We start from the raw sequence: 27,616 nt of genomic DNA, 5'->3' as shown, positions 1-27,616 counted from the left end.
TAAATAGCTCACTGGTCACTGCAGACCTTCTGGGTGTAGTAAGCTGCCTGCTTCAGCTTCAAGTAGGCAGGACTAGAGAGGCACATGCCACCATGCCTGGTTAATTCTAAAAAACTTTTTGTAGAGACAGGGTCTTGCTATGTTGTCCAGGCTGGTCTCAAACTCCTGGGCTCAAACAACCCTCCTGCCTCAAGCCTCACAAAGTGCTGGGATTACAGGCCTAAGTAAGCCCCTGCACCTGACCCTCCTATGAATTTTTTTTTCAATTTTTTTCTAGCTTCTGACATTAACGTTTAAATATATTCCTTTATTAGGTCAAAGGGGGGAAAAAGGCAATCTTTTGATTTCTGGCTTTCGAGGATTTTGTTTTTTGTTTTTGATAACAAGAAAAGTACTATGAAATTACATTCTATTCTAGAGGAAGTCAAAATAAAAAGAGAAGCCTCTGTTGGAAACAGCATATAACAGTGAAAAGTAAACCAGTAAGCAAGCCAATCCTTGTTTTTATTATTTTTAAAAGAAAAAAAAACCCCAACATTGGGCACAACTAACTAGATAATAGATTTCCTACAGAAACATTTATTAACGAGAAAAAAGACATCATTACTTACTTCCCTGAGAAGATTTTAAGAGACTCCAAACATTTGAAACTTTCCTTCAAAATCTTTTCATTTTTCAGAAGGAAAGCAAAATTATTTCATGTATCACATTCACTTCTTCCTCGAAACCAATTCCACAACCCACCCCCAAAATATCTGAGTAAAAGTCTCATCCTATGTGTTCTTACAGTATCTGCATTTAATCATAATACTTACCAATGAGTATTCTGTCAATTTACTTGTTTGCTTTACTCACCAGCCTGTCAACTCCTCAAGGTCAGGACTGTGTTTAACTCCTAACACAGTGCCTGGTACTCCAGAGGAACTCAAATGCTTGCTGAATATTTATTACCATCATCAATGTACAGCATCTTTCTAAAGCCTCCCTCACCCTTTTTAATATACTTTTGTCATTCCTATGAGAAACAGAGGTGGACAACTCTCAATAAGTATTACTTCTTTCATACTTTATCAACAGAAAAAACATTATTTAGCTAGTGAGATAACAGCTAAATATTTAGCTAGTGAGATCACGTTTTAGAAAAGTTGCTTTATCTCTCTGAACTTCAGCCGCTCCAACAAAATGACAACTTAGGGAAAAGCTCTGAGAATTAGAAGTCATCATATGAAGTTACTATTAACATCTGAGAGCTTACAATGAGTCAGGTTCTAACCATTTTTTATGTATTATTATATTTAATCATCACAAAACCCCCTGCACTGTACTATTTGCTTTTTGCTTTTGAGACATTCTTGCTCCATCACCCAGGCTGGAGTGCAGTGGCGCAATCTCGGCTTACTGCAACCTCTGCCTCCCAGGTTCAAGCAATTCTCCTGCCTCAGTCTCGCAAATATCTAGGATTACAGGCGTGTGCTACCACGCCCAGCTAATTTTTGTATTTTTTGTAGAGACGGGGCTTCACCATGTTGGCCAGGCTGGTCTTCAACTCCTGACCTCAGGAGATCCACCCGCCTCGGCCTCCCAAAGTGCTAGGATTACAGGTGTGAGCCACCACACCTGGCCTGCACTGTACCATTATTGATGAGATGAGAAAACTGAGACACAGAGAGGTTCAATAAACTTGACTGTAACTCCACAGCTAGTAAGATGAAGTTGAGATGCAAATGCAAATAGACTTGGCTCCAGAGACCTGCTCTTAACCACTGTACTATATATTCAAGGAGCAGAGGAACCAAAATAAACACAAGGCAGGCTACATCTGGAAAAACCAAAGGTGAATACAGTGGCAGTGAGTTCATGTCAGGAAGCCATGGTGGAAAAAACAGGAAATCTACAAAGACCTGATGAGATGCTTATCATATAGTGGGCACTGAATAAATAACTACTTAACACAAGGGAAACAAATCACTCGGATTCGGAATTCAAGAGAATACAAGTGGATAAATCTTATTCAAAAGAAACAATTGTATCTAACCAATCTACAAATAGGGAATGGTAACAGCCCTACATATAATCAAATTATAAACTTGTCCAGACAATTATGAGCGAGTGCAATCTCAATGAACTTGTCAGTGACCCAGAGAGTACTATCTGCTTTCAGGTCATTACTGGCAACTTGCTCATCAAATCTCTATCTCAAAAGAAATTCCAGCTGGCCCATCATTCTGCTGATCTTTGCCTACCAACAATTTCTAACCATGGCTTCCCATCCAATCTGTTTAACAATGATTGTCCCAAGTACAACCTACCATGTATTTAACTGCTTTCCTGTCCTCACACCTCCCTAGGTACCTACCCCTACGCCATCCTTCTCCTTAAATACATGTATTACTGGTAACCCTGCCACATTCATATCCTTCTCCAGGACAAGTCCCACCAGCTACTACACACAGTCTCTGTCTCCAAAATGGTACAGAGCCCTTGGGTGAAGATAAAAGGAAATCATGGCCAGGTGATACTGACATAAATTACAAAGGTTGCATAGAAGAAGAAAGAGATTATGATAGAAACCTTGTCTTCTAACACTTGCTGGAAGTCTAATTTTGTACAGTAGAAATAGTTGAGACTATGAGTTTATCCCAAATACAACCATGACTGATTGAATTAATAATTTCCTCTAAGAAGACAGAGGACACATGCCGAGCATGGTGGCTCACGCCTGTGATCCCAGCACTTTGGGAGGCCAAGGTGGGCAGATCACCTGAGGTTGGCAGTTCAAGACCGGCCTGACCAACATGGAGAAACCCTGTCTCTACTAACAACACAAAAATTAGCAGGACGTGGTGGCGCATGTCTGTAATCCCAGCTACTCAGGAGACTGAGGCATGAGAATCGCTTGAACCCAGGAGGCAGAGGTTGCAGTGAGCCGAGATCGTGCCATTGCAGTCCAGCCTGGGCAACAAGAGCAAAACTCCATCTCAATTAAAAAAAAAAAAAAAAGGAAGAAGACGACGACAGAGGCCACAATTAGCAGTTGATACCCGTTTTGTGTTTAACAACTCCTAGTACCTATTTTGCAGAAAAAAAAATTGAGATTTGGAAAGGTTAGGTAACTTGCCAAAAGTCACACAGCAAGAAAGTGGCATAGCCTGGAATTCAATCTAGGACTGTCTGATTCCTAAGATTATACTCTTACCATATTACAGAGAAGGGAACTATTATCCTGAACACAGTTCCAAACAGTAAAGCAAGATGAAGAAGGGACTGAAATTTTGAGAAAAGAAGAGAAATTTCAGGAAGCTAACAATTTCACCTTAGAACTGCAAACAGTAATAAAGCAGAACAAAAGTAATAGATGCATATATCCTAAATGTTAGGACAACAGACTTCATCTTTTTCTTTTCCTAAAGGTTAGGTACCACTTAAAAAACAATAGATTTTGAAAAACTCTGAGTATGAGCCTATTATTAAGAGATTATGTAACTAAGGATGTACGAGAGAGAGAACTCATCAGAACAGCATGAGAAAGATAAAAGTCCAGGATAAGTAACTCTTAGAAAACCAAAACAAAATAAAAACTAAGGCCCTAAGAAGAACTTTTAAAGTCATATTCAGAAAAAAAAATGAATGAATGAATGAATGAACCTGCGCTGCTTAGGAAAGACCATAAAATATTAACTGATGATATTATAATGGAGGTATTTCTGTTTACTACCATCTTCCACAAATATGATCCTCAAAACAGAACAACAGAATAAACAGTGTTGAGAGAGACTTTAAGGTTGATGTGGATAGTATGATAGCAAAAGAATGGCTTCAAATGAACCCAAGTTTCTAGTTACTAAGGAGGATTACATTCCAAGGATAAAAATCTCACAGCTACTGTAGATTAGTTTTAAAACCCAAAGAGAACAAAGGTAATAGAAGACACAAATGTTACATACATTTTCAAAATGCAAAAAGCAATAGATTATGAAATAAGTATACCAAAATTTCATTAAGTAAAGACTATGGTTGAACTAACCTCATTTCCTGTTTGGATATGGTTATTCAATTGGTACTTTGGGCATATACTAGACTCATGCACCAACGCTTGATAAAAGGATTCAAGTTTTTCATCATCTTCTTGTGAGTATGTTGACAAATTAAGGACTAGCCAACTGTATAGGTAAGAGGCTCTGAGGTCGGCTGAATACCCAAACAGTGTGATTTAAATAACTGTCAACAATCTTATTCATTTTAGAAGATTAAGCTAGGGACCATGGCCCATTAAGCACTTTATAAATGATTTAGAATCATATTTTTCAAACTTCAATGCCTTTGACACTTTAATAGACTTATCAAATGTGCTGACAGCCAACTTACTAGATCCCCCCCGGTAAGATAATTATAAAAATAAAACTCAAAATATGATTAAGAGCTAAAATGAACAAAATGGAATCTGCACCTTAAAGGTTTGCTCTCCAAAGTGCAAGTATGGGGTGGGGTTTAAAGTAGGCAGCAAGAGATATAAAAAAGACCTGTATATTCAAATTGCCCATGAATTCATGAATCAGTAACTTTCTATTAGTTAGAAAGCTAATGTAATCTTAAACTGTACTGATGAGACAGAAGTATGTCTCAATCAAAGAAATTGTGTTCTACGACAGATCCCTCTGGAAAACCACATGATGCTTACAACATGATGACCCTGTTCCTCTTTGCTGCAGTCATTTACACAATTACAAGTGTTAATTCCCCTTCATTTTACAAAGATTTCAGTACCCAGTTCACTCCCTCTCACCAATACCATTACTGCTGTAATACAACAGTATTGGTGGTTTCAAAGTCTGTAGCAGATAATCCCACTAAAATACCCTGGCCTCTCAGCTCCTCAACCAAATTTTCTGCAATCTTATTCTTTCATTTTTATTTTAAAAACAGAGATGTGGTCTCGCTGTTGCCCAGGCTGGTCTCAAACTCCTGGCCTCAAGCAATCCTCCCACCTCAGCCTCCCAAAGTGCTGGAATTATAAGTGTGACCTACCATGTCTGGCCTTATCCTTTCTTTACTACCTCAGAAGCCAACTCCATGACAACTCCTTTACCTTTCATTACTAACTGCATTGCTTCCATAATCTCAATTTCAAGTACAGATAATACTCAACTTACAATGGGGCTACTTCCTGAAAAATGTATTGTAAGTTGAAAATACCTTAAGCTGAAAATGCATCAAACACATGTAACCTACCAAACACCATGGTTTAGCACAGCCTACTTTAAAAGTGCTCATAGGCTGGGCGCGGTGGCTCAAGCCTATAATCTCAGCACTTTGGGAGGCCGAGACGGGCAGATCACGAGGTCAGGAGATCGAGATCATCCTGGCTAACACGGTGAAACCCTGTCTCTACTAAAAAAAAATACAAAAAGTAGCCAGGCGAGGTGGCGGGCGCCTGTAGTCCCAGCTACTCGGGAGGCTGAGGCAGGAGAATGGCGTGAACCCAGGAGGCGGAGCTTGCAGTGAGCCCAGATTGCGCCACTGCACTCCAGCCCGGGCGACAGAGCGAGATTCCATTTCAAAAAAAAAATAAAAATAAAAAAAAAATAAAAGTGCTCATAACACGTACATTGACCTACAATTCGGCAAAACCATCTAACACAAAGCCTATTTTATAATAAAGTGTCAAATAGTTCATATAATTTATTGAATACTATACTGAAAGTGAAAAACAGAATGGTTGTACAGGTACTAGAAATATTGTTTCTAATGAATGTGTATTGCTTTTCCACCATCATAAAGTCAAACAATTTTAAGTTGTTCTAAGTCAGGGACTGTCTGTATTCACCTTCTATTACTCCATCCAGTACCCTGATTCCAACAAATCTTTGACCCCACTGAGATCTACAACCCACTAATGTAACCACCTTTTTTCACTGCCCTTCAGCCTCCCTCATATCCTTATGCCTGTAACTTAACCACCTTAGATCCCATGGTCCACCATTATAATCACTCCTTTGACTATTTCCTCAATTCTCTTGTCCCCCACTTCCCTCTTTTGTACTCAATTAGCAAAACTCCAAATGGGCAAAAATTCAACTCTTTCAGCAGCTAACCTCACGTGGGCCCTTAATACTGCCTGGCAATACTCTCACACTGCCTGAATCCATCCATTTCATGCCTTTTCCTAGAACTTCTTCCCCCTTCCTCATCTCCATGATGACTCTCCTCCCTGTATTAGACAATATGGAATTGATATAATGAGTACATCCACATTTTCCCTCCCTTACATCTATAGACCTTCTATAACTCCACTTTATCTCCTGCTACTAGGATGAACATCTGTGCTCCTATGCTATCCTAATCCATCTACTTTTATACTGAATCTCAACTCCTCAAATGTGGTGAATGCCACAACACAGATTTTGCCTCAATCTAAGAAGCAGTTTTTAACAACTACAGCTGTAAAAAAATGAAATAAATCATATCACAAAGTAATAGTCATCCCTTTGATTAAACAGATTTCTACAGTAACTGGAAGTAACTCCAGATAAACAATGAGTACTCTCTAAGCTTTAAAATTCAATGGTTTTAGAAAACGTAAAATTATACATATCCTTGTATAAGTTGCAGTATTAACTGGAATGCACATACTTTTCTCACCCTTGGCAACCCTTGTTAAATTCCTCAAGGGATATAGGTAAGTCTTTGGGGGAAGGAATAACAATGGAATGGAAGAATGATAGACTGCCATTTTCCACTACTTTTTAGAAATGTGTCTAGCCATTTTGTTTTCATTCTCATGCTGTTCTCTTTCTAGAACTGCCACCTTGGAAATTCTCCCAGGAATATCTAATAGAAATGCATCTCTCAAGAATAAGTGTGTAACATAGTTCTCATAATACCCTTAATTAGGTACTGTACATAATCACGGAATTTCAGCAATAGAATACTTACTAATTGTATTTGACCTTTTTATTATTTAAACAACTTTCTTCTGCAATTAACTTAGAAGAAAGGAGCATTAAAATGAAAAAGAGAAAGTTGAATAAGTAGAAAAGATCACAAACTTATTTACTTATTGCTGAGACAACTCAGCAGGTTAAATATATTTACCTTTAACAATCTTCTTTGCACAATCATTATACACTTGCTCTTGGGATGTGCTTGACTGGAACACCCGATCAAATGCATAAGGCTTGGACTGAAAAACAAAAAAGTGTTTCAACTATACAAATTAAAGGTAAAGGAACCTTTCTAACCTTTACAGATGCCATCATATATTTAATCTTCAAAATAGTATACCTAGTATGCATAATTTAATATCATTGAATCTTTGAAGTGGAAAGGATCTTAGGCATCACCATATACAAACCCATTAGAATAAACTCCAGGAAAACATGAATGGTCTTTAGTCTTTGCTGCAATCCCAGGGCCCAGTAATCACAATTGTAATTCCCGGTAAATTATAATTAGCACTACTATGGCAGCCAAATATTGCTGAGTGATTTTTATTTTTTTAAATACCTATTTAAAGACAGGGTTTCGGTTCTGTCACCCAGGCTGGAGTGCAGTGGCACAATCACTGCTTATTGCCGCCTCAACCTTCTGAGCTCAAGAAATTCTCCCACCTTAGCCTCCTGAGCAGCTGGGACTAGAGGCATGTGCCACCATGCTATGTTGCCCAGGCTAGTCTTGAACTTTTAGGCTCAAGAGATCCTCCTGTCTCAGCCTCCCCAAGTGCTGGGATTACAGGTGTGAAACACCATGCCTGTCCTGCAACAGCTTTTCAACCATTCTTTCATTTAACAAATACTTATGGAATGTGAGATGACATGCTAGAATGATAACCAAGACAGATTCCCTCTGTGCTTTAGTGGAGCATAAGTAATAGTGGGGCAAATATTAAACAATTAAGTGATCAGAATTCTGACTCATACAATTGAGTGCTATGAAAGCGCAATGAGAGCATATAGGAGGAGAACCTAAGTCTACGGGAAAGCAGAATATCAGGGAAACACGCTTGGAGAAAGAATATTTAAGAATGGAAGAATAAGCAGCAACTAATTTATCATCACTCTTTCCAGTATTACTCATGAAGGATGAAAAAGGTTTCGTGTAGAAAAGTAGTCTAGGCATTGGGAGGATGCTTAAAAGATCCTAAGGCAGAAAGAATAGTATAGAATGCAAGACACCAAGGGAAGTTGTTAAGTTGAAGTACAAGGAGCAAGAATCAAATGCAAATATCAAAACAGTTAAAAAGACATCATCTTATTCTGAAAACAGCTCTGATCTTCCGGGCCCCAAAAATGATATTGGGGACTCCATGGACCACTGTTGGAGAACCACTTATATAGTCTGAGGAGACAGAGGTATTGAAAAAAAAAAATCAGTAGTGTCCATGTAAGTCAAAAAAAAAAATTTTTTTCAAGGAGGGAGTGATTATGTCAAACATAGTTGTGAGGCTAAGACAAAACTAAAAAGTACTCAATGACAAAGGTCAGATTGGAATGGATTGAAAAAGAATGGGAGGTAACCAAGTGGAGCAGAAAATCTGCTATATGTCTAAGAAAGTTTTTTTTTTGTTTTTTTGTTTTAAAAACTTGTAAGACCTGAGGAACTTTAAATGCTTGCAGGAACAATTTAATAATCTAGGAGAAAGAATAGGTATCCGAAAACAAGAGGTAAGGGGCTCTATGTATTTGCAAGTATCTGCCTGCTCTCTAGTTTCTTCTAAAGGAAAGAAAGGAAGCTGGTCCCTAAAACACAAAACAATCATGACCCCAGAAAAAGCCCTCAACATTAGAAAACACTTTCTAGGTCTTAGCTGAAAAAGACCTACTACACTCCACATCCCCACCTCAAAGTCTGAAATAAAAGTAACAATGAACCAGACACTCCTAAAGCTGTTCCCAATTCCCCTTTCCCTTGCTACCTCCCAATAGGCTGGAAAGCCAAATACCTGCTAGCTTAGTCTCCCTGCAACTAGTAGTCACATGACCAAGCTCTGAATAATACGAAGTGGTAGTCTGTTTGAGGTCTCTGAGAAGGGTGTTGTTATCCTGATAAAAAGGACCATCTCAGCTGAAACTGCCCTTTCTCCTTCCTGGAATGAATGCCTGGAGCTGTAGTATCCATCTTGCAAATACGACAAATAGAATGATGAAAAGCAACAGCTAAGGATGACAAAGTATAACAGAGTCAGGAACCATGAAGGACCTATATTCAGGCTTTCTGTTATGTGAGAAAAACATCCTCTTATTATTTAGGCCACTATTAGCTGTTGGTTTTCCCTCTAAAGCTGAAAGCATTACTGACAGATATAATAAGCTGATCTCACTTTGGCATCAATTTAAAATAGGCATCAATGTCTGATTATTCTTTAGTTATGACATATGTGAACGTATCCTTTTCTTAGATGCTACTGAAACAAATAACATTCAATTCTACAGGTGTGGCTAAAAGAAATCTATTATTTTACTGCTGACACATGATATATTCATGGTGAACAATTCTGAAAACAAATGTTAAGTACAATCAAAGTAACAATCACCACCCAGAAATGAACCATATTAATAGTTTTTCTACGCAAAAATAATTTTCCCTCCTCATTTATTCAGCAGACATTCATTTAGTGACTATAAAGATATGAAATACTGTAGATGAGTAACACAATTTTAGAAATAATTAGCACAGACTGTAGCGTTCAAAGAGTAATAGAGGATAAGGCCAGGCAAAAACCTGAATACTAAGTTAAGCTGTATACTTGGATCTAATGTAAGTGATCTAGTGATGTCAGCTGAATTTTATATATATCTACATATATACATATGCGCGCACGCACACACACACACATATATATTTTTTTAAAACAGTCTCACTCTGTTGCCCAGGCTGGAGTGCAGTGACGCCATCTTAGTTCACTGCAATCTCTGTTTCCTGGGTTCAAGTAATTCTCGTGCCTCAGTCTCCTGAGTAGCTGGGACCACAGGCACGTGCCACCACACCTGGCTAATTTTTGTATTTTTAGTAGAGATGAGGTTTTGCCATGTTGGTCAGAATGGTCTCAAACTGACCTCCAGTGATCCACCTGCCTCAGCCTCCCAAAGTGCTGGGATTACAGGCATGACCCACCATGCCTGGCCTCAATGTTTACATCAATAGAAAATAGTGCTACTAAACCATTTACCAACAGATATGCCAGACAATAATGTAAACAGCTTCACAATAGTAAACAGTTTTAGTAGTAAAGCCTGCCTCAAAAGTACTTTTTGAAGCTGCTTACTCTTGTTACCAACTCAAAGCAAATATACAAACTACCATTACAACCTTACTAAAATAATATAAATGGCAACTATTAAAAGGTAACACACAAACATAAAAATAATTGAGAGTGGAGTGATTATCTTTCTAAAAGTTATTGTTCAATAAAAATTAACTCAAGTGCTTAGCATTAAGTTGACAAAACAGTCTTCTTATCTTGACTGCAAATCCAAATTATGATTTTGTAATACTAAGTAAGGCAAATGTTTTAATTAAAGATCTAGCCATAAATTAATGACTGACTCTGGCTTCCTGGAATGAAAATTGACTTTGTGATACATAAAGATTATTTCTAATGGTCTATAATTAAGGCATATCTCTATTTTTCAAATAGATTAAACAAAGAAAAACTCATCTGGACATCTGTATTTTTCAAACCTGGTTTCAGCCTCGAAATCTACATTATGTAACTTTTAATCCCATGTATCTTCAAAGATCCTTGAAGTTTCAGATTTCAATTTTTACTAATAACTCCAAGTCACAAGATGCATTCACATCTGACTGACGCTTTAAGGGGACAAATCAAAAAGGAGTAAATTGATCTCGACTGCATACCTTAGGTTTCTTAAGGGAAGTGATTCCTGTTTTGAGTATGCACCAACCAGGCTGAACACCAAATTTGGTTATGAAGGACACCCTTCTGGCAGGGATATATCTTTCTCTGGAATTCTGAATAGCTGATTATTTCAGATCACTTGGGAGTGTATTATATTAGATTTTCTTTAGACACTATAGTGGGCTAACATTCCACAACTGTAAAGGTATGTGATGATGGTTCCTTCCCTCCTCCCTTTCATTTTTCCCTCTTAAGGTAATCAAGAAGGTCCAAACACCAAATCATTCACTTGAAAAGGGAGAATCTTGTTTTCCTTTAGGCAAGGAACTGGGCAAGATTAACTAATTAGTTTTATTCTCTTCTAATTTCTCTGAACTACCACAACTTGTTTTTGGAAGCCTTCACGGTGTACCATATAAGGAATAATGATTTGTAAAGATACTTAATGATGCAAATAACCATATTCTACTTTCATGGTTCATAAACAGGTGTCATTTTTTATTGATTTTTCTTCCTGGCATTTTTAGCAAGCTCCTAATTTTTTCTATCATTTTTTTTTCTGGTGTTTTCAGCAAGCTCATTTCAAAGACATAAACTGTTTCCCTTGTCCTTGTTTTGCAGGTAACAAGTTCTCTAATTTAAAGCAAATAGTTTATATCACTTATAGACTTTCGTAAAATAATTCATTTCATTCAATGTTACATTTATAACACTTCACCAAGCACTTAATTAAAAATAAATTCTGTATTAAAGGCTGTACAGCATACAGAGAAACACTATGAAATTGAAAGATTTGCCTGCCATGGTGTCCTATTAAAATCACTGATTACATGAGTAGCAGGAAAAAAGTTTAGACAAAGTATTAAAAACTGAAGTTAGAAGAAAAATCAGAATCCTTAAAAATTACTTTCTCCATGAGCACTGATTATGCTTCTAACATCATAAACTATTCTTTCAATTTTGATCTAAATAGAAGATTGTGTACAAAATGTTCTTAAATCACGTTTTAAAGAATTGAGTTTTAAATGCTGCATTGCAGCAATTCTCTCCTAAACTGTTCATTATGAATCAGGATTAGAAACCAGTAAAATGAAAAAAATAAACCGAGAAGATTTTACCCAGAGATTTTCTAATTCCGCTCCTCCTGGCTGCTCTTATAACCATTTACAAAATGAAATAATTCATTTAAAAAACTGAACAAAAATGAGACTTCAGTAATTAATGTCGTTACTATAGGCAAGAAACTATTTCTGAAAACAATGAACCAAAACATGTTGCCTTTCATTTTTTAAAGCTGTTATTTAGTTGTAATGTATTTTTGCTTACACTTAAAACAAACAAACAAACAAACAAAAACAGGCCAGGCACAGTGGCCCACACCTGTGATCCCAGCACTTTGGGAGGCCGAGGCACGTGGATCACCTGAGGTCAGGAGTTCTAGACCACCCTGGCCAACATGGTGAAACCCATCTCTGCTAAAAATACAAAAATTAGCTGGGCGTGGTGGCGCGTGCCTGTAATCCCAGCTAATCAGGCAGCTGAAGCAGTAGAGTCGCTTGAACTTGGGAGGCGGAGGTTGCAGTGTGCTGACATCACCCCACTGCACTCCAGCCTGGGCAACAAGAGCAAAACTCAACTCAAAAAAATCTCAAAAAAAAAATCAACCAACCAAAAAACAACTAAAATGCTTATCAGTTTACCTAAAGGTTAACTGTTCATTATGGATTCACAAACCAACAACCTATACATTTATTCCTAATATTACCGTTTATATAGAGTACTGAAATTTTGAAACAGAACTTATAAGCAACTTTTTCCCAGTGGAAACCTAGAATAAATGTATGTTTCCTTTATTCATTTTCCTTTAGTTCTTTCTTCATAGTTTATGTCATATCTGGGCCTCATCAAAAGTTACCTTCTAATCTTAATACATTTTATGAATCCTAAATTTTAGCATTCCAACAAAAAGAATCATAGTGATAACTACAGATCTGTGTAAACACAAAATCTGAAGAAATAAGACATTCTTAAGACAAGTGTAAAAGGAAAAATAGGTTTGTTATGTGCCAACCACTGCTGAAGCTGAGTACTGTAAATTACAAAAACTCTTAAGAAACTAATGGCCTCAAGTGTGACAACTAATCTAGGCCTTGCAAGCCTCCAGACTATATGTAAAATATACCATCCTAAAGGAAAAGGATTACTGCGCTTAACTACTCCTACTCCGCCTCTGCCAACCTATGATGTCATTTACACAAGAGGTTTTCTTGTGCACTTGTTAACAAAGAACTGGCCTGACAATCTTTACACAGTAATAGTTGGCAGTTGTTAGTGGCCTAATGACTTGTTTGCCAAAGGCCTACCAAGGAGCTAAGACATTCATTTTTCGGAGCTGAACTTTGGAGAAACTTTCACATCAAAACCCTAAAGAACTTTAGTCTGTCTTCAGTGTCAATGCTTTCAATCATCCTTGTCCCATCTCCTGTGACCTCTGCCCTATTTCCAAATTAAATAGCCCCATACAATTATTAACTACAGAATGACATTAGAGGAAAAATTAACATATTAAAATTTCATACTACGGTAACAATGTAGAAAGTTAGTTCTACTACATAGCATTGCCAAGAAAGATGAACATAATTTAGTCACAGTTCACTGTTTCGTATGCCATACTTTACAATTAATTTTTAATCTCCTTCAACTAGGAGTGCTATTTTCTCAGACCTTTCAATGCCAGAGATCAGACCTTAAAACACCCTCACATTCTGGTCTCAAATGATCACTCAACTCTAGTTATGTTTTACATTACAAAAAAACAGTATCTCACTATTCTTGGGATTACCAAAGATCAATTTTCTTCAAGATAGACCTTAATTGCAGAAGTATGAATCTAATACTGGTCAATTTTTATCTTTTTTATAAGCTTGTTTTTATAATACTTTGTCTGATATAAAAACAAAAAGCTGATACTTTTTCCTAGGCTGTTATCCCATAAAACCTAGCAAGAGTGCGATTTCTCTTTCGGAGCACTTATCTGACTCAACCAAAGTCGGCTAGGTCTGCTAGATTAAACAAAATTGTTCATTCCGATTTATTAAAAAAAAAAAAAAAAGCTCAACTATTTCTTTCTACAATCATCCATTTACCATTTGTAATTGTTAACATGAAAAGTCATTCACCACTCAAAAAGTGGTGGGTGAAAGTTTGAGGTGTAGATAATATTTGTAGCTGTTTGGTGCTTTTTCCTTCTCCCAGGGGGAAACAACACGGTTCAAGGACTGGTTATGTTTCTATAAAACTAAGTATCTTTACTAAAGCATAATACGGCTCAATGTCCCCAGCTGAACTTTATATAAGCATTACATATTTTCTGAATGGCAAATTTGGGGTTAATCCAAAACACCAATATCCGTAATTGCACACACAGAAACGCAGACAAACGTGCACTGAAATTGCTCCCCGGACGTTCCTCCGTTGCCGCAGGTGGGGGAGTGTCCGGGGCTGAGGCTGGGCGCCTCCCGTCTCCCGGCGCCAAAGACCGGGGTGGGGGCGATCCCGGAACGCACGCGAAGCTGCGCAGTCTTCCTCCACTGGGTTATCTGAACCGGCAAACCCCGCCGGGGAGGGCTGCGGACACCGCTGCTCCCTTTCAATTCTGCACCCTGCCACTTCCCTAAACTCTCTGCACAGCCCGGCCCGAAGAAGCGGGAGGAGGGGTGCCGGAGGGGGTCCACTCACCGCGATCACGACCGTGTCTTCTCCCTGAAACTTGGCGACGTACTTGTCGCCGCGGTTCACCTCAGACTCGTTGAGAGGTCTGAAGCGACACATCACTTTGATGTTGCACTCGGCCAGGTCCGCCATCTTTCTCGCAGCCGGGGCCGGCGGCCGGGAGCCACTCCCGGCTGCTTAGTCTTGCGGGGAGCGCGACGGGGCTAAGGGCCTGGGGTCGCTAGGGCCGTGAGAGGCAGCAGTCAGCTGCGCTGCGCAGCGCTTCCCCGGGCGGAGGCGGCCGGGGAGCCGGGACTCGAAGAGCCGGCGCCGGCAGCCGTTACCCTAAGGCTCACTTCCGATCCATCATGGCAGTCATGGCGGCGGCGGCACCGGGGAGAGCGTCGGCGGCTCCTCAGCGACGCCCTCGACGGCCTGGGCGTGCTGCGGAGGCTGGGGAGGTTCTGGGGGCCGGGAGAGTGGCCACCTTCTTCCTCCTCGCAAAGAGCAGATGGGGCCTACCCGTCCGCCCGCTCTGCTGTCCCCTGGCCGGCTGGCCGGCTGCTGCCCTATCACTCCTGAGGCCGCCGTTGGGCGACTGGGCGGCGCGGGAGGAGGAGTGCGCAGGCGCGGTGGGCCGGGAGGCCCGGCGACCAATCCGTGCCCGAGCTCGCAGCCGGTCGCTACGGCCGCGCCGCCGGTTCCGCCACCACTCCTGGCCAGGAGTCGCAGATTCAAATTTTACAGCACTGCCAGTCTCGCAGAAGTGCCTGGGGACGCAGGGCGGCAGCTCCCAGTCGCCATCCCCAGCCGCCGAAGAATCCCCCAGAGCTAAGGCAGACGTACTTAGCTTTCTTTTCTTTGGGGGAGAAAGGGTTTGCTTTAACTACTTAATGTGGTTTGTTTAAATAAATCACTAGGCTGGTCCGGGTGCGGTGGTGTTTGCAACTAGTTGATGACAGCCAGAGATTTGTTTCTTCTCCACTCCCGCTGTGTCACTTGACCAGCTTTAAAATTAAAAACATAAAGTACTATATTCCTAAAAGGAAGTGTTGCTTTCATTTTTTTCTGGCGGCGGGAATCATTCCTGGTCTACCTTTTTAGAGCGCATTGCCAGAAAAAGTAAGATTTCAATGAAGGGTAACTCTTTCCTGAGAGTGGGATGTAGGGAGACAGGAATAAGAAAGAAAAAGGAAAATTTTCCTGAGGAATGAAGAAGGTTGCTGAAGAAATGTGGAACAGCAGGGTGAGGAGGGGGAAGAGCCCTCAGCCCCCCTCACACAGCATCTCTGTCACTTCATCTGCCCAGTGCCTTGTATCCAGCCCGCACCCTCGCCGCCCCCACGCAGTTCAGCGAATTCCCGCCACTTCGCCGGCAATGAACATACGGAACTCATCAATCCCAATACTGGAGGAATGACTGACCTGGAGCATAAAGATGGTCTTTATAAAAGGCCTAGGTAAATTTGTGCATTACATATCCAAGGAAAACCACTCCATAGCTGATTTTGCCTTCTAGTTTTAGAAGATGAGTACCATAAAATTCCACGGGGAAGTGGATCTGAGGAAGTGGCTCTGAGGTGCTGCGGAAGAACTGCAGTAACACTTCCTCCCCCGGTCCCCAATTTCTGTTTGTAAAACGAAGGATTGAACTATGAAAACCTCCAGGGCTCCCTGTGCTCACCCAATCATCCTAATACCTCCAGAAACCAATTCAGAGTTCAACAGATTCAGGTTTATTAATCCACTGCCTTGAAGAAGAGCTCAAGCTCAAGGAACCTTAGAGCATCTCACCAAACAAAAGAATAGATGGAATTAACCCCCGGGGCTTTCTGGGAGGTGTGGAGTTCTGATAACATTTCAATGAAGCAGTGTTTTGAGAGGCCCCAAGCAAGGCAGAGCTGCAAGTAAAGGCATTAACATCAGATCTGGCCAGGGGTGGTGGCTCACGCCTGTAATCCCAGCACTTTGGGAGGCTGAGGCAGGCGGGTTACCTGAGGTCGGGAGTTTGAGAGCAGCCTGACCAACATGGAGAAACCCTGTCTCTACTAAAAATACAAAAGCAGCTGGGCATGATGGTGCATGCCTGTAATCCCAGCTATTCGGGAGGCTGAGGCAGGAGAATCACTTGAACCCGGGAGGCTGAGGTTGCACTCCAGCCTGGGCAAGGAGAGCGAAACTACATCTCAAAAAAACAAACAAACAAAAATCAGGTCTGGACTACAGTGGACCCCAGGTTCTGTTTCTTTGAATACTAAAGTTAAGATGGATGGGAAGGGTTGTCTTCAGAAACCCCTTTTTCCAAAGCTCTTCACCTGGCTTGGAAGTCAAGGCTGCTTCTCTGTGTCTTAGGTCCTCCAAGTAAGAGTGGAATGTTTTATTCTTACTGATATAATTTCAAGCAACAGTTTCTAATAGTCTATGATCTTTGTAGAATCGGTTTTCTCAGTAAGAAATCAGTAGGCCAGGCATGATGGCTCGTGCTTGTAATCCCAGAACTTTGGGAGGCTGAGGCAGGGGGATTGCTTGAAGCCAGGAGTTTAAAACCAACCTGGGCAACATAGAGAGACCTTGTCTCTACAAAATAATAAAATTAGCCGGGCATGGTGGTGAGTGCCTGCAGTCCTAGCTACTACAGAGGCTGAGGCAGGAGGATCGCTTGAGCCTAGGAGCCAAGGCTACACTGAGCTATGGTCATGCCACTACACTCCAGTCTGGGTAACACAGCAAGACCCTGTCTCAAAAAAAAAAAAAAAAAAAAATTAGGTAACTCAAAGAAGGAATTTGTGTGACACTTTATAAATGTAATATGTCCTTAAGAGAAATACTCTTTTCTGCTTACCTTTCAGCTGGCTTTACACTCTGTCTGTTAGTCCAGTCTAATCAATGAAGGTAGAGTCTTACTTTGTCACTCTTTCAGTCCTAGTATTCTTTACCTGGTTCCTTCATCATATCTATATCCTGTCATCCTAATCTACAATTGCAGAAAAAGTCAGCACTCTCCCTCTCAAAAACTAATTTCTCAGTTGCATTCAAAATTCTTTCCAACTTTGTCCAATACCTGGATCTTACCAATGGCCACCGTCTTATTCCATCTTTGATTTCTCCCTTTTCTTGGCTTCCCTGGAGAAAAAAGGGAAACAAATACGCTCAGCCACCCTATCTTTAAAACAACAATGAAACCTGGCCGGGCGCGGTGGCTCAAGCCTGTAATCCCAGCACTTTGGGAGGCCGAGACGGGCGGATCACGAGGTCAGGAGATCGAGACCATCCTGGCTAACCCGGTGAAACCCCGTCTGTAGTAAAAAAATACAAAAAAATAGCCGGGCGAGGTGGCGGGTGCCTGTAGTCCCAGCTACTCGGGAGGCTGAGGCAGGAGAATGGCGTAAACCCGGGAGGCGGAGCTTGCAGTGAGCCGGAGATCCGGCCACTGCACTCCAGTCTCGGCGACAGAGCAAGACTCCGTCTCAAAAAAAAAAAAAAAAAACAATGAAACCTAACACCTTCATTGGTTCCTGTTGACTAGTTGCCTTCTGTCAGAGATAAAACAAGCCAGAAAATAGTTAAAGTGGTATCAACAGATTTTAATACATAACACACTATTGCAATGGGGAAAATAAGCCAGAATCAACAGAACTCAACTTTGACTTGTACAGAGGTAACTAGATGTTTTAAAGGGAGCACAGAGAACTACAAAGGGGGATGAGCTGGAGCTCAGTAGAGCCCGGGAAGTGAAAAATGGCAAAAAGCAAGAAGTGGGGGTTGGTCCACATGGAACCCATCTGGGTTCGCTAACTGATCCTTATGGAGATTAGGCTCCTGCACTCCCACAGAACCTAGGAGACAGGGACCCTATCTTCAGGTATTGGTTGGAACAAACAGTATCTTTTCTATAGTCTTGAATTTTCTCAGGAAGCCACTTTAAAGGAAGTAAGGGTCATCCCAGGAATGTGACCTTGAGGTGTTAAGCTATGTTCATGTTTTGTTCAAGTCTTTATAGGCCACGGTTGAGGCCTACTCAACAAAGGCTCAGAGGAACCTGGCTAGAGTTTGGTCAAGCGGAGAATCTTTGCCACTTCTTGCTGCCATTTAGTGGGTGAAATTGACTAGAAGGGACTGTGATTGCTCAGAGGCAGTTCCATCTGAAGACAGCAGTGGCTATGCAGCTTCTACCACGTGAGAATTGTGGGCCCAACACTACCAAGTTTTCCTTTTTCCAGAAAGACATAATCCAGATTTCCTTAAAACTCTCAATTTTTAACTTCAATTGGCCATCAATTTAAAAATAATTTAAATAATGCATGAACTAAGTAAAACATCCCTGTGGGCTGGATGTGGCAGGTGGGCCTCCAGTTTGCAACCTTTGAGCAGGATGTGGTGAGGGCTCTGTCCCCAGCCCTGGCTCTCTTATTTCTAGGCTCACTTCTTTAACAATTGCTGGAGTCTCTTACCTACAACTGATTTTTTCATCTGTGTGACATTGCCATCTCTCCAGCTGCTTACAGGCTACCTTGTGTAGAATGCTGTACCGTAACCTCAAATTTAGCATTCCAGAAATGAAACGAATTATCCCCCACTCCCTGCCAATACTTAATTCATGACTGGTATCAGTATTCTTCTATACTTCCAGGCTAAGAAAGTTCCAATCACCTGTAATTCTGCTCTTCCCTTTATCCCCTATACATGCAAAAGAGAAACATGGTAGTCTGTATTTGAAGCTCCTGAACTTCGACTCTACCATTCCCCTATGTTCCTCTGAGGATTGATTGATCTAGAGCAGTGAGTTTCAAATTCTACTCCATGGAAACAGAGGTTCCAAAGAGGTGACTGAGGACACATCATGTGTGTGGGCAGGAAAGGAGGTAGAAGGAAGGGAGTGAAACTCTGGGAACCTCTGCTACTGAAGGTACTGGCCAACTTCTGTTGCCTTTCAACCCCTGCCTCTCTCCTCTTCCTGCACAACAGATTCTGGAAGCTCAGTCTTCATAAAAATAAAAACCAGAGGCTGGGTGCGGTGGCTCACGCCTGTAATCCCAGCATTTTGGAAGGCCAAGGCAGGTGGATTGCCTGACCTCAGGAGTTCGAGACCAGCCTGGGCAACACAGTGAAATCCCATCTCTACTAAAATACAAAAAAATTAGCTGGGCGTGGCAGCGTGTGCCTGAAGTCCCAGCTACTCGGGAGGTCGAGGCAGGAGAATTGCTTGAACCCAGGAGGCGGAGGTTGCAGTGAGCCAAGATCGTAGCACTACACTCTGGCCTAGGCAACAGAGTGAGACTCCATCTCATAAATAAATAAATAAAAGCGAGAAAGGGAAGTGTCTGCAAGAGCTTTCTGCTTTCAGACCTGACAGACATACTTTTCCTGGGAAAGAGAGCACAAAAAGCCTGAATGTTATCACAGAACCAGGAAGGAGAAAAATGCTATGGAAAAACAAAATTGTTCTTAACATTGTCCTGTCACACTACTAAAGAATAATGGTATCAGGCGATAAGGGTTTAAGAAATATTTTCACGGGGAAACAAAAGATTGATTTTTTAACACCTGGTTAATCCTAGTAATTTTTCCAAATATAGAACAGACTGCCATTATTCAGCACTAGCAGTGAAACAGCAGGTTTCCTTGAGAGCACATTTTGAGACTTATTAGCATAACTTTTTCTTATGGAAATGCAAGTGGTGCTTTCACCTATAGAGATTAAGAACATTAAACCTCCACTGTGGGCTGGGCTCAGTGGCTCAGGCCTCTAATTCTAGTACTTTGGGAGGCCTAGGCAGGAGGATCACTTGAGGTCAGGAGTTCGAGACCAGCATGGCCAACATGGTGAAACCCCATCTCTACTAAAAATACAAAAATTAACCGGGCATGGTGGCAGGCACGTGTAATCCCAGCTACTCGGGAGGCTGAAGCAGGAGAATCACTTGAACCCAGGAGGCAGAGGTTGCAGTGAGCTGAGATCATGCCATTGCACTCCAGCCTGGCCAAGAAAGTGCAATTCCGTCTCAAAAACAAAAACAAAAATCTCCACTGTGGAAGTTAGTCTCCGATGAACTGTGCCTTCCTGGGTTCACACTTTTGTGCAGCCTCTCTCCTTAAATCTTACATGGTTGGCCCTATGACTCACTTGCAACCAATATATGTGGCAGAAGTGTGACACCACATGCTATCTGAGACTAGGCAAGAAGAAGTCTTGCAGCTTCCACCTTAGTTTCGTGGAATACTCTAGGAGCTCTGAACTGCCATCTAGGATGACCAACCACCCTGAGACTACCATGCTGGGGAGGCCAGATGTGGGCATTAAGCAATGGTCTCAGCTGATCCCAGCCTTTCCTCCAGAGACCAGACTTGTCAGTGAAGCCATCTTGGACCATCCTGACCAGCACACCCACCCGTTAAATACCAGTGAGTAATTTCAATTAACACTCTTGGAGTAGAAGAATCACCCAGCCGAGGCCTGTCCTAATTCCTGACTCATAAAATCATGAGATATAATAAAATGGTTATTGTTTTCAGCTGCTCCGTTTTGAATCATTTGTTACGTAGCGGTAGATCCCTGGAATGATAACCTAAAACTTGGAATTTAAAATGTTTCTCCTGGAAATAATCCTGTCAAATGCTACTTATATGTAATAAATGTATTAGAGTGGGCTATATTCTAAATTAATTATGAATTAAATGGAGGGAATCTAAGAACATCACCACTGTTTAAAAATAAATGTACTTATTTATTATAAGTACATTTATTAAAGTTATTATTAGTACATTTATTAAAGTATGTTATTTTTAACATTACTACTGTAAGAAAATTTATTTTCTGTTTCTAGTTGAAATGACTGGAAATGGGCTTTTGGAATAGAAAATTATAGCGTTTCTTTTTCAAATCTGTATAAGACACACCTGCTCTTTTCTAGCTCCAGGACCCCATCCTGGTCCAAGGCCTCACTACTTCAGGCCCAGGTTACTACGGGAGGTCTCAGCCTCTTTCCCATTTAAACATTCAGTAACTATAGGTTGAGTTCCCACCATGGGCCAGATGCTGAGATAGACTGAAGGAATACAATAGTGAAAAAGACTAAACAATTCCTCCCACATCCACTGTTTTGCATGCAACTTTCAGATTAAGTCTCCAAAATCATTACATTTATTACGTCATTTCATTACTCAAGAACCTACAACAACACCCCCTTTTCCTACTCAAACTAATTCAAATTTCTCTGCTTGGATTCCAAGGCCTTATTCTAGCACTGACTCCCCATTACATAATTAGGGTTTCCCACTGCTCCATGACTTACATTCTTAACTCCTGGAAACTGGTCTTTTCACTGTCCTTCATTATAATTTGCTAATTTCAAAGTCGATCTGATCTGCCATATGTGTCTCTCTCCTTTGTACTTGTCTAGATCCCATCCATCTTTCCTCAGGTTCCGCCTTCTGCAAGTGGTTTGTACCACACGGAACTATTTCAGAGGTCAGAGTGAAAACTCCTACGTGGTATTTAATACTATAGTTTTATTTATTTATTTATTTATTTATTTTTAGATTTTTTTTCAGATGGAGTCTTGTTCTGTCGTCCAGGCTGGAGTGCAGTGGCACTATCTCAGCTCACTGCAACCTCCATTCCTAGGTTCAAGTGATTCTCCTGTCTCAGCCTCCTGAGTAGCTGGGACTAAGGCACCTGCCACCGCACCTGGCTAATTTTTGTATTTTTAGTAGAGACGGAGTTTCACCATGTTGGTCAGGCTGGTCTCAAACTCCTGACCTCAGGTGATCCACCCACCTCAGCCTCTCAAAGTGCTGGGATTACAGGCGTGAGCCACTGCACCTGGCCTTATTTTTAATTTTTTGAGACGGGGTCTCTTTGCGTTGCCCAGACTGGTCTCAAACTCCTGGGCTCAAGCGATACTCCTGTCTTAGCCTCCCAAGTAGATAGGATTACAGGCACACACTATCGCATCTAGCTTCATTTAATTCTTTAGAACCTATATATTTTTTCTATTTTATCAAAGAAACACATTCATAGTTTAAAAAGTGAAAACTACACTACAACCCTGAAAAATAGAAGTTCTGTTTCCACTCTATCCAACCTCCATTTCTGTTCTCCAGGGCAACTACTTTAAATCTTTTAGCAATTTCTTCTAGTATTTATCTCCATGTTTCTAAGTAGCATGATTTTATTGCTGCTTTTTGACTTATGAACTATTATTATTAAATGAGGTTATAGCTCCTTTACACTAGCCTCCATCTGAATCAACATATTTTCTTCTCTTTATCTTCTCAATATATATTTCTATCAGTATTTTTAGTTAAATTAATATACAGCATTTACACGCTACATAATTATTATTCCCAGCTTAGCCATATAGTGCACTGTAATTACATTGCCTACCTTGTACAACTTTTTGGTTTTCTCTGGATTTAAAAATTGCCTAACTTTTTCTACCAGTTCACTCTTAACACATTCCAAATAGCCACCAGCAGTATAAAGCTACTCTTGATATTTTGAAGGTATTGCTCCTTTTGTTAAGTCTGATTCCGAGTCCTAATCATTTGTATGTGATCTGAATTTTTCTTCCAGGCAGCGTTTAGTCTCTTTTTGTCTACATTTCTCTTTTCTTTCCTATTTTCCATTTCTTTGTTTTCTTGTTCTCCTTTTAGAGATATTCTCTTAACTTTATTTTCAACTCTTTTCTATTGGTGATCTGTGTGTGTGTATGTGTGTGTGTGTGTATAATTAGGAGGATAGTATCTCTTGGATGGACTGGGCATGATGGCTCACAACTGTAATCTCAGAACTTTGACAGGCCAAGGCAGGAGGATCACTTCAGCTCAGGAGTTCAAGACCAGCCTAGGCAACACAGCAAGCCCCCATCTCTACAAAAAATACAAAAAACTAGCTGGGCATGGTGGTATGCACCTGTAGTCCTAGCTACTTGGGAGGCTAAGGTGGGAGAATCACCTGAGCCTGGGGAGGTCAAGACTACAGTGAACTGTGATTGCACAACTGCACTACAGTCTGGGCAACAGAGCAAGATCCTGTCTGAAACAAACAAACAAAAGTCTTTGATGTGCTGATCCCACCCTATGGGGGTGTGTGTGTGTGTGTGTGTGTGTGTGTGTGTGTGTGTGTAAAACTCTCTGAACCCTTAATTCTCCAAATGGATGTTTTTAATGAAATGTTTCTATTCACAAACCAATATCTTCTCTTGTTATTCAGATTTTTATATATATATGTTTTTTTTTTTTTTTTGAGACGGAGTTTTGCTCTTGTTACCCAGGCTGGAGTGCAATGGTGTAATCTCGGCTCACCACAACCTCTGCCTCCTGGGTTCAAGTAATTATCTTGCCTCAGCCTCCCAAGTAGCTGGGATTACAGGCATGTGCCACCACACTCAGCTAATTTTGTATTTTTACTAGAAACGGGGTTTCTCTATGTTGGTCAGGCTGGTCTCAAACTCCTGACCTCAGGTGATCCACCCACCTCGGCATCCCAAAGTGCTAGGATTCCAGGTGTGAGTCACTGCCCCTGGCATGTTTTGTTTTTTATTTTGTTTTTGTTCTCCAAATTTTCTCTGGTGTCTGTCACTCATGTCAGAGGATTTCCTCACATAAGTGGTGGGCCTTGGTATTCTAACAACTTGAGTGAGAAACTAAAACATGTGTTGGAAAACCTTGTGCATGTTGGTAGCGTTTAGAGATTAATGCGTTTCACTAAGGTGTGATTGGGCAGAAACTAGCCATTTCATTAGGGAAATTCTAAATGTCTTTTTTATTTTATTTTTATTTTTATTTTGAGACAAAGTCTCACTCCATCACCCAGGCTGGAGTGCAGTGGCATGATCTCGGCTGACTGCAACCTCTGCCTCCTGGGTTCAAGTGATTCTCCTGCCTCAGCCTCCCAAGTAGCTGGGGTTACAGGTGAGTGCCATGAGGTCCGGCTAATTTTTGTTATGTTTAGTAGAGACAGGGTTTCGCCATGTTGGCCAGGCTGGTCTCGAACTCCTGACCTCAGGTGATCCACCTGCCTCAGCCTCTCAAAGTGCTGGGATTATGGGTGTGGGCTACTGTGCCGGGCCACTGTTAATTTTTTTCTTTACTGTACAGAACTTTTTTAGTTTGACATAATCCCATTTGTCTAAAAATAGTTTTGCTTTTGTTGCCTATGCTTTTGGGGCCATATCCAAAAAAATCATTGCCCCTACCAATGTCATGGAGCTTTCCCCCTGTTTTCTTCTAGTAGTTTCATAGTTTTGGGTCTTACATTTAAATCTTTAATCCATTTTTAGTTGGTTTTTGAATATAGTAGCAGATAAGGGTCTCATTTCATTCTTTGGCATGTGGATACTCAGTTATCACAATACCTTTTATTGAAGAGACTATCTTTTCCCCATTGTGTGTTCTCAGCACTGTTGTCGAAAATCAGTTGGCTATAAATGTGTGGATTTATTTCTGAGCTATTTATTCTGTTCCACTGGTCTACATGTCTGCTTTTATGCCAGTACCATGCTGTTTTGGTTACTATAACTCGGTAGCATATTTTGAAGTCAGGTAGTGTGATGCCTCCAGCTTGGTTCTCTGCTCAAGATTACTTTGAATTCTTTTGTGGTTCCATATGAATTTCTGGATTTTTAAAACATTCTATTAATATGAAGAATGTCACTGGTATTTTGATAGGGATTGCATTGAATCTATAGACCTTTTTGGGTAGTGTAGACCCAATGTCGTTTTAAAACATTTCTTGTGAATTGGTTCGTTTCCCTAGAAAGGAATTATCTTATTTTTTGCCGGGTTTACATAAGTCTGGCTGCCAGTTTTCTCAAAAGTGATGGGGTTAGGCAATCTTAACATTCAGTTTGTAGGTTTTATTTCCCTGTTTTCAGTAAGGCGACTCACCCTATCTTCGTGTGTGTGGTGTCCCTGAGTCCACAGCCTCCCTGGTTCAACTTCTCTAGAGAGTGAGCTTCCTTCTTTCTGCTGTGCTGGGGGAGAGGACAATCTTCTGGCACTTTTGGTGGGGGGGAATTGCATTTCAACAGATCTTTATATACATTTTTAACTAAACCCTCCTATTTTCAACTCTACCCTGCACCCCAGCCTCCTGGTGTCTACATTTCCCGAGGCTTTCTGGTGTTCTATATAGATAATTAACTTACTTCTTGACATTCTGCCTGCAAGCTTAGGTTTTTAGCTTTCTCCAGGCTATTTAGGTAGTTACACATTTCCAACATTTTGTTGAAATCCTGTTTGCTGATGGTCTTCTTTCAAGTTTTCTTTATGCCGTGGCTTTAGGCTTTGGTATTTTGTTTTTTGGGGGTTTTTTGTTTTTGGGTTTTTTTTTTTTTTTTTTTTTTTTTTGAGACAAGGTCTTGCAGTGCTACCCAGGCTGGAGTGTAGTGGAGCAATCTCAACGCACTGTAACTTCTGCCTCCCAGGCTGAGGCGATTCTCCTGCTTCAGCCTCCCGAGTGGGTTGGACAGGCATATGCCACCACACCTGGCTGATTTTTGTATTTTTAGTAGAGACAGGGTTTCGTTGTGTTGGCCAGGCTGGTCTTGAACTCCTGGCATCAAGTGATCTGCCCGCCTTGGCCTTCCAAAGTGCTGGAATTATAGGCTAGGCTTGAGCCACCGCGACCGGCCTGGTATTTCTTTACTAACATTTTAGTGGAGCTTCAAGGGGTTTGAAGAGAAATGTAAATGTTCAACCTCCCATATTTAATTTGCCACAGTTTGTGTCTGAGTCTCTAGTTTAATTATGTTGTCACCCCAAGAATATAAGTTACTTGAGGGCAGTGACTGTGGCTCATTTCCTTCAACAATGCTTAGCTCAGTGCTCAGGATCTCACGAATGCTAATAAGTCCTCTGTACTGATTGAAATTGGAATTCAACGAGTGCCTATTAATTAACATGCTCTGCTCAAAAGGTGGTGGGATACAAATATGAACAGGGTCCCGTTGAAAAAGACCAGGATTCTGTTGGGGAGTTAGGATAGTAGAAACCATAGGGATAGGTTCTATGAAAGCGGGGCCATGAGAGCACAAAGAATGGATATTTTGGAAAACTTTCCTGACCATTTAAAGTTGATATCAGGGATGATTGTCAAGATGTTTAATAAAACTTGCCTCTCTGTGCAGAACGTTAGGTTAAATGCACCATTCGTTGACCAGGCGTAGCAGCTTCCCTCACATATTTTTGTATTTTTTATTTTTTTTGGAGATAGGGTCTTGCTCTGTTGCCCAGGCTGGAGTACAGTGGCTCAATCACAGCTCACTACAGCCTCAGGCTCCTAGGTACAAGTGATCCTCCTGCATCAGCCTCCCGAGTAGCAGGAACTACAGGCATGTGCTACCATACTTAGCTAATTTTAAAATATTTTATAGAGACAGGGTCTCGCTATGTCATCCAGGCTGGTCTCCAACTCCTGGGCTCAGGTGATCCTCTCCCCTTGGCCTCCGAAAGTGCAGGAATTACAGGTGTGAGCCACTGCTCCCAGCCTCCTCATGTCTTCAATGACCAAGATTTCATTCTTACTCAGCAAGTCCCCTGATATTAATAATTATAAGGAGAATGGACATAATTGAAAAATAAACTGAAGAGCCTCTCCTATTTATTCATATTTTTACTGTGATTTGACAAGCTAATTGATTCTATATCTAAAAAACAAGACTTGTATACATTTACATTTTTTTCAGACTCTTTTTTCAGACTCCTTTTTCTTTTTTTTTTTTTTTTTTTTTTGAGGCAAAATCTTGCTCTGTTGCCAGGCTGGAGTGCAGTGGCATGACCTCAGCTCACTGCAACCTCCACCTCCCGGGTTCAAGTGATTCTCCTGCCTCAGCCTCTGAGTAGGTCAAACACTTGACCTCAGATGATCCACCCACCTCGGCCTCCCAAAGTGCTGGGATTATAGGCATGAACCACCATGCCCAGCCTACAGAAATTAACATTTGTAAAGCCAAGTCCACACATCTAGAATTAAGCAGACAGCTCCACAAGAAAACTGGCAGGAATGTTATCACAACCAGTACATTCACTTAAACCCAATTAATAGAG

At 40.9% G+C, this 27,616-nt stretch overlaps 1 protein-coding gene across 1 annotated transcript in view; it reads right to left on the bottom strand.

The window, feature by feature from the left end:
* LOC105479932 (kinesin family member 5B) overlaps positions 1-14,928 on the bottom strand; it is a 47,878-nt gene extending 32,950 nt beyond the window's left edge. The window contains exons 1-2 of the mRNA XM_011738267.2: positions 14,594-14,928; positions 7,093-7,180 (exon numbers count right to left, since the gene is read on the bottom strand). Of these exons, the coding sequence (XP_011736569.2) occupies positions 7,093-7,180; positions 14,594-14,719 (214 nt within the window). The 5' untranslated portion in view covers positions 14,720-14,928. The remainder of the gene's footprint in view (positions 1-7,092; positions 7,181-14,593) is intronic.
* Positions 14,929-27,616: the final 12,688 nt, after the last annotated feature.

Source organism: Macaca nemestrina, chromosome 9 (genome assembly GCF_043159975.1).
Source record: "Macaca nemestrina isolate mMacNem1 chromosome 9, mMacNem.hap1, whole genome shotgun sequence".
Classification (NCBI taxonomy): Eukaryota; Metazoa; Chordata; class Mammalia; order Primates; family Cercopithecidae; genus Macaca; species Macaca nemestrina.
This window is presented reverse-complemented; position numbering and strand designations above follow the sequence as displayed.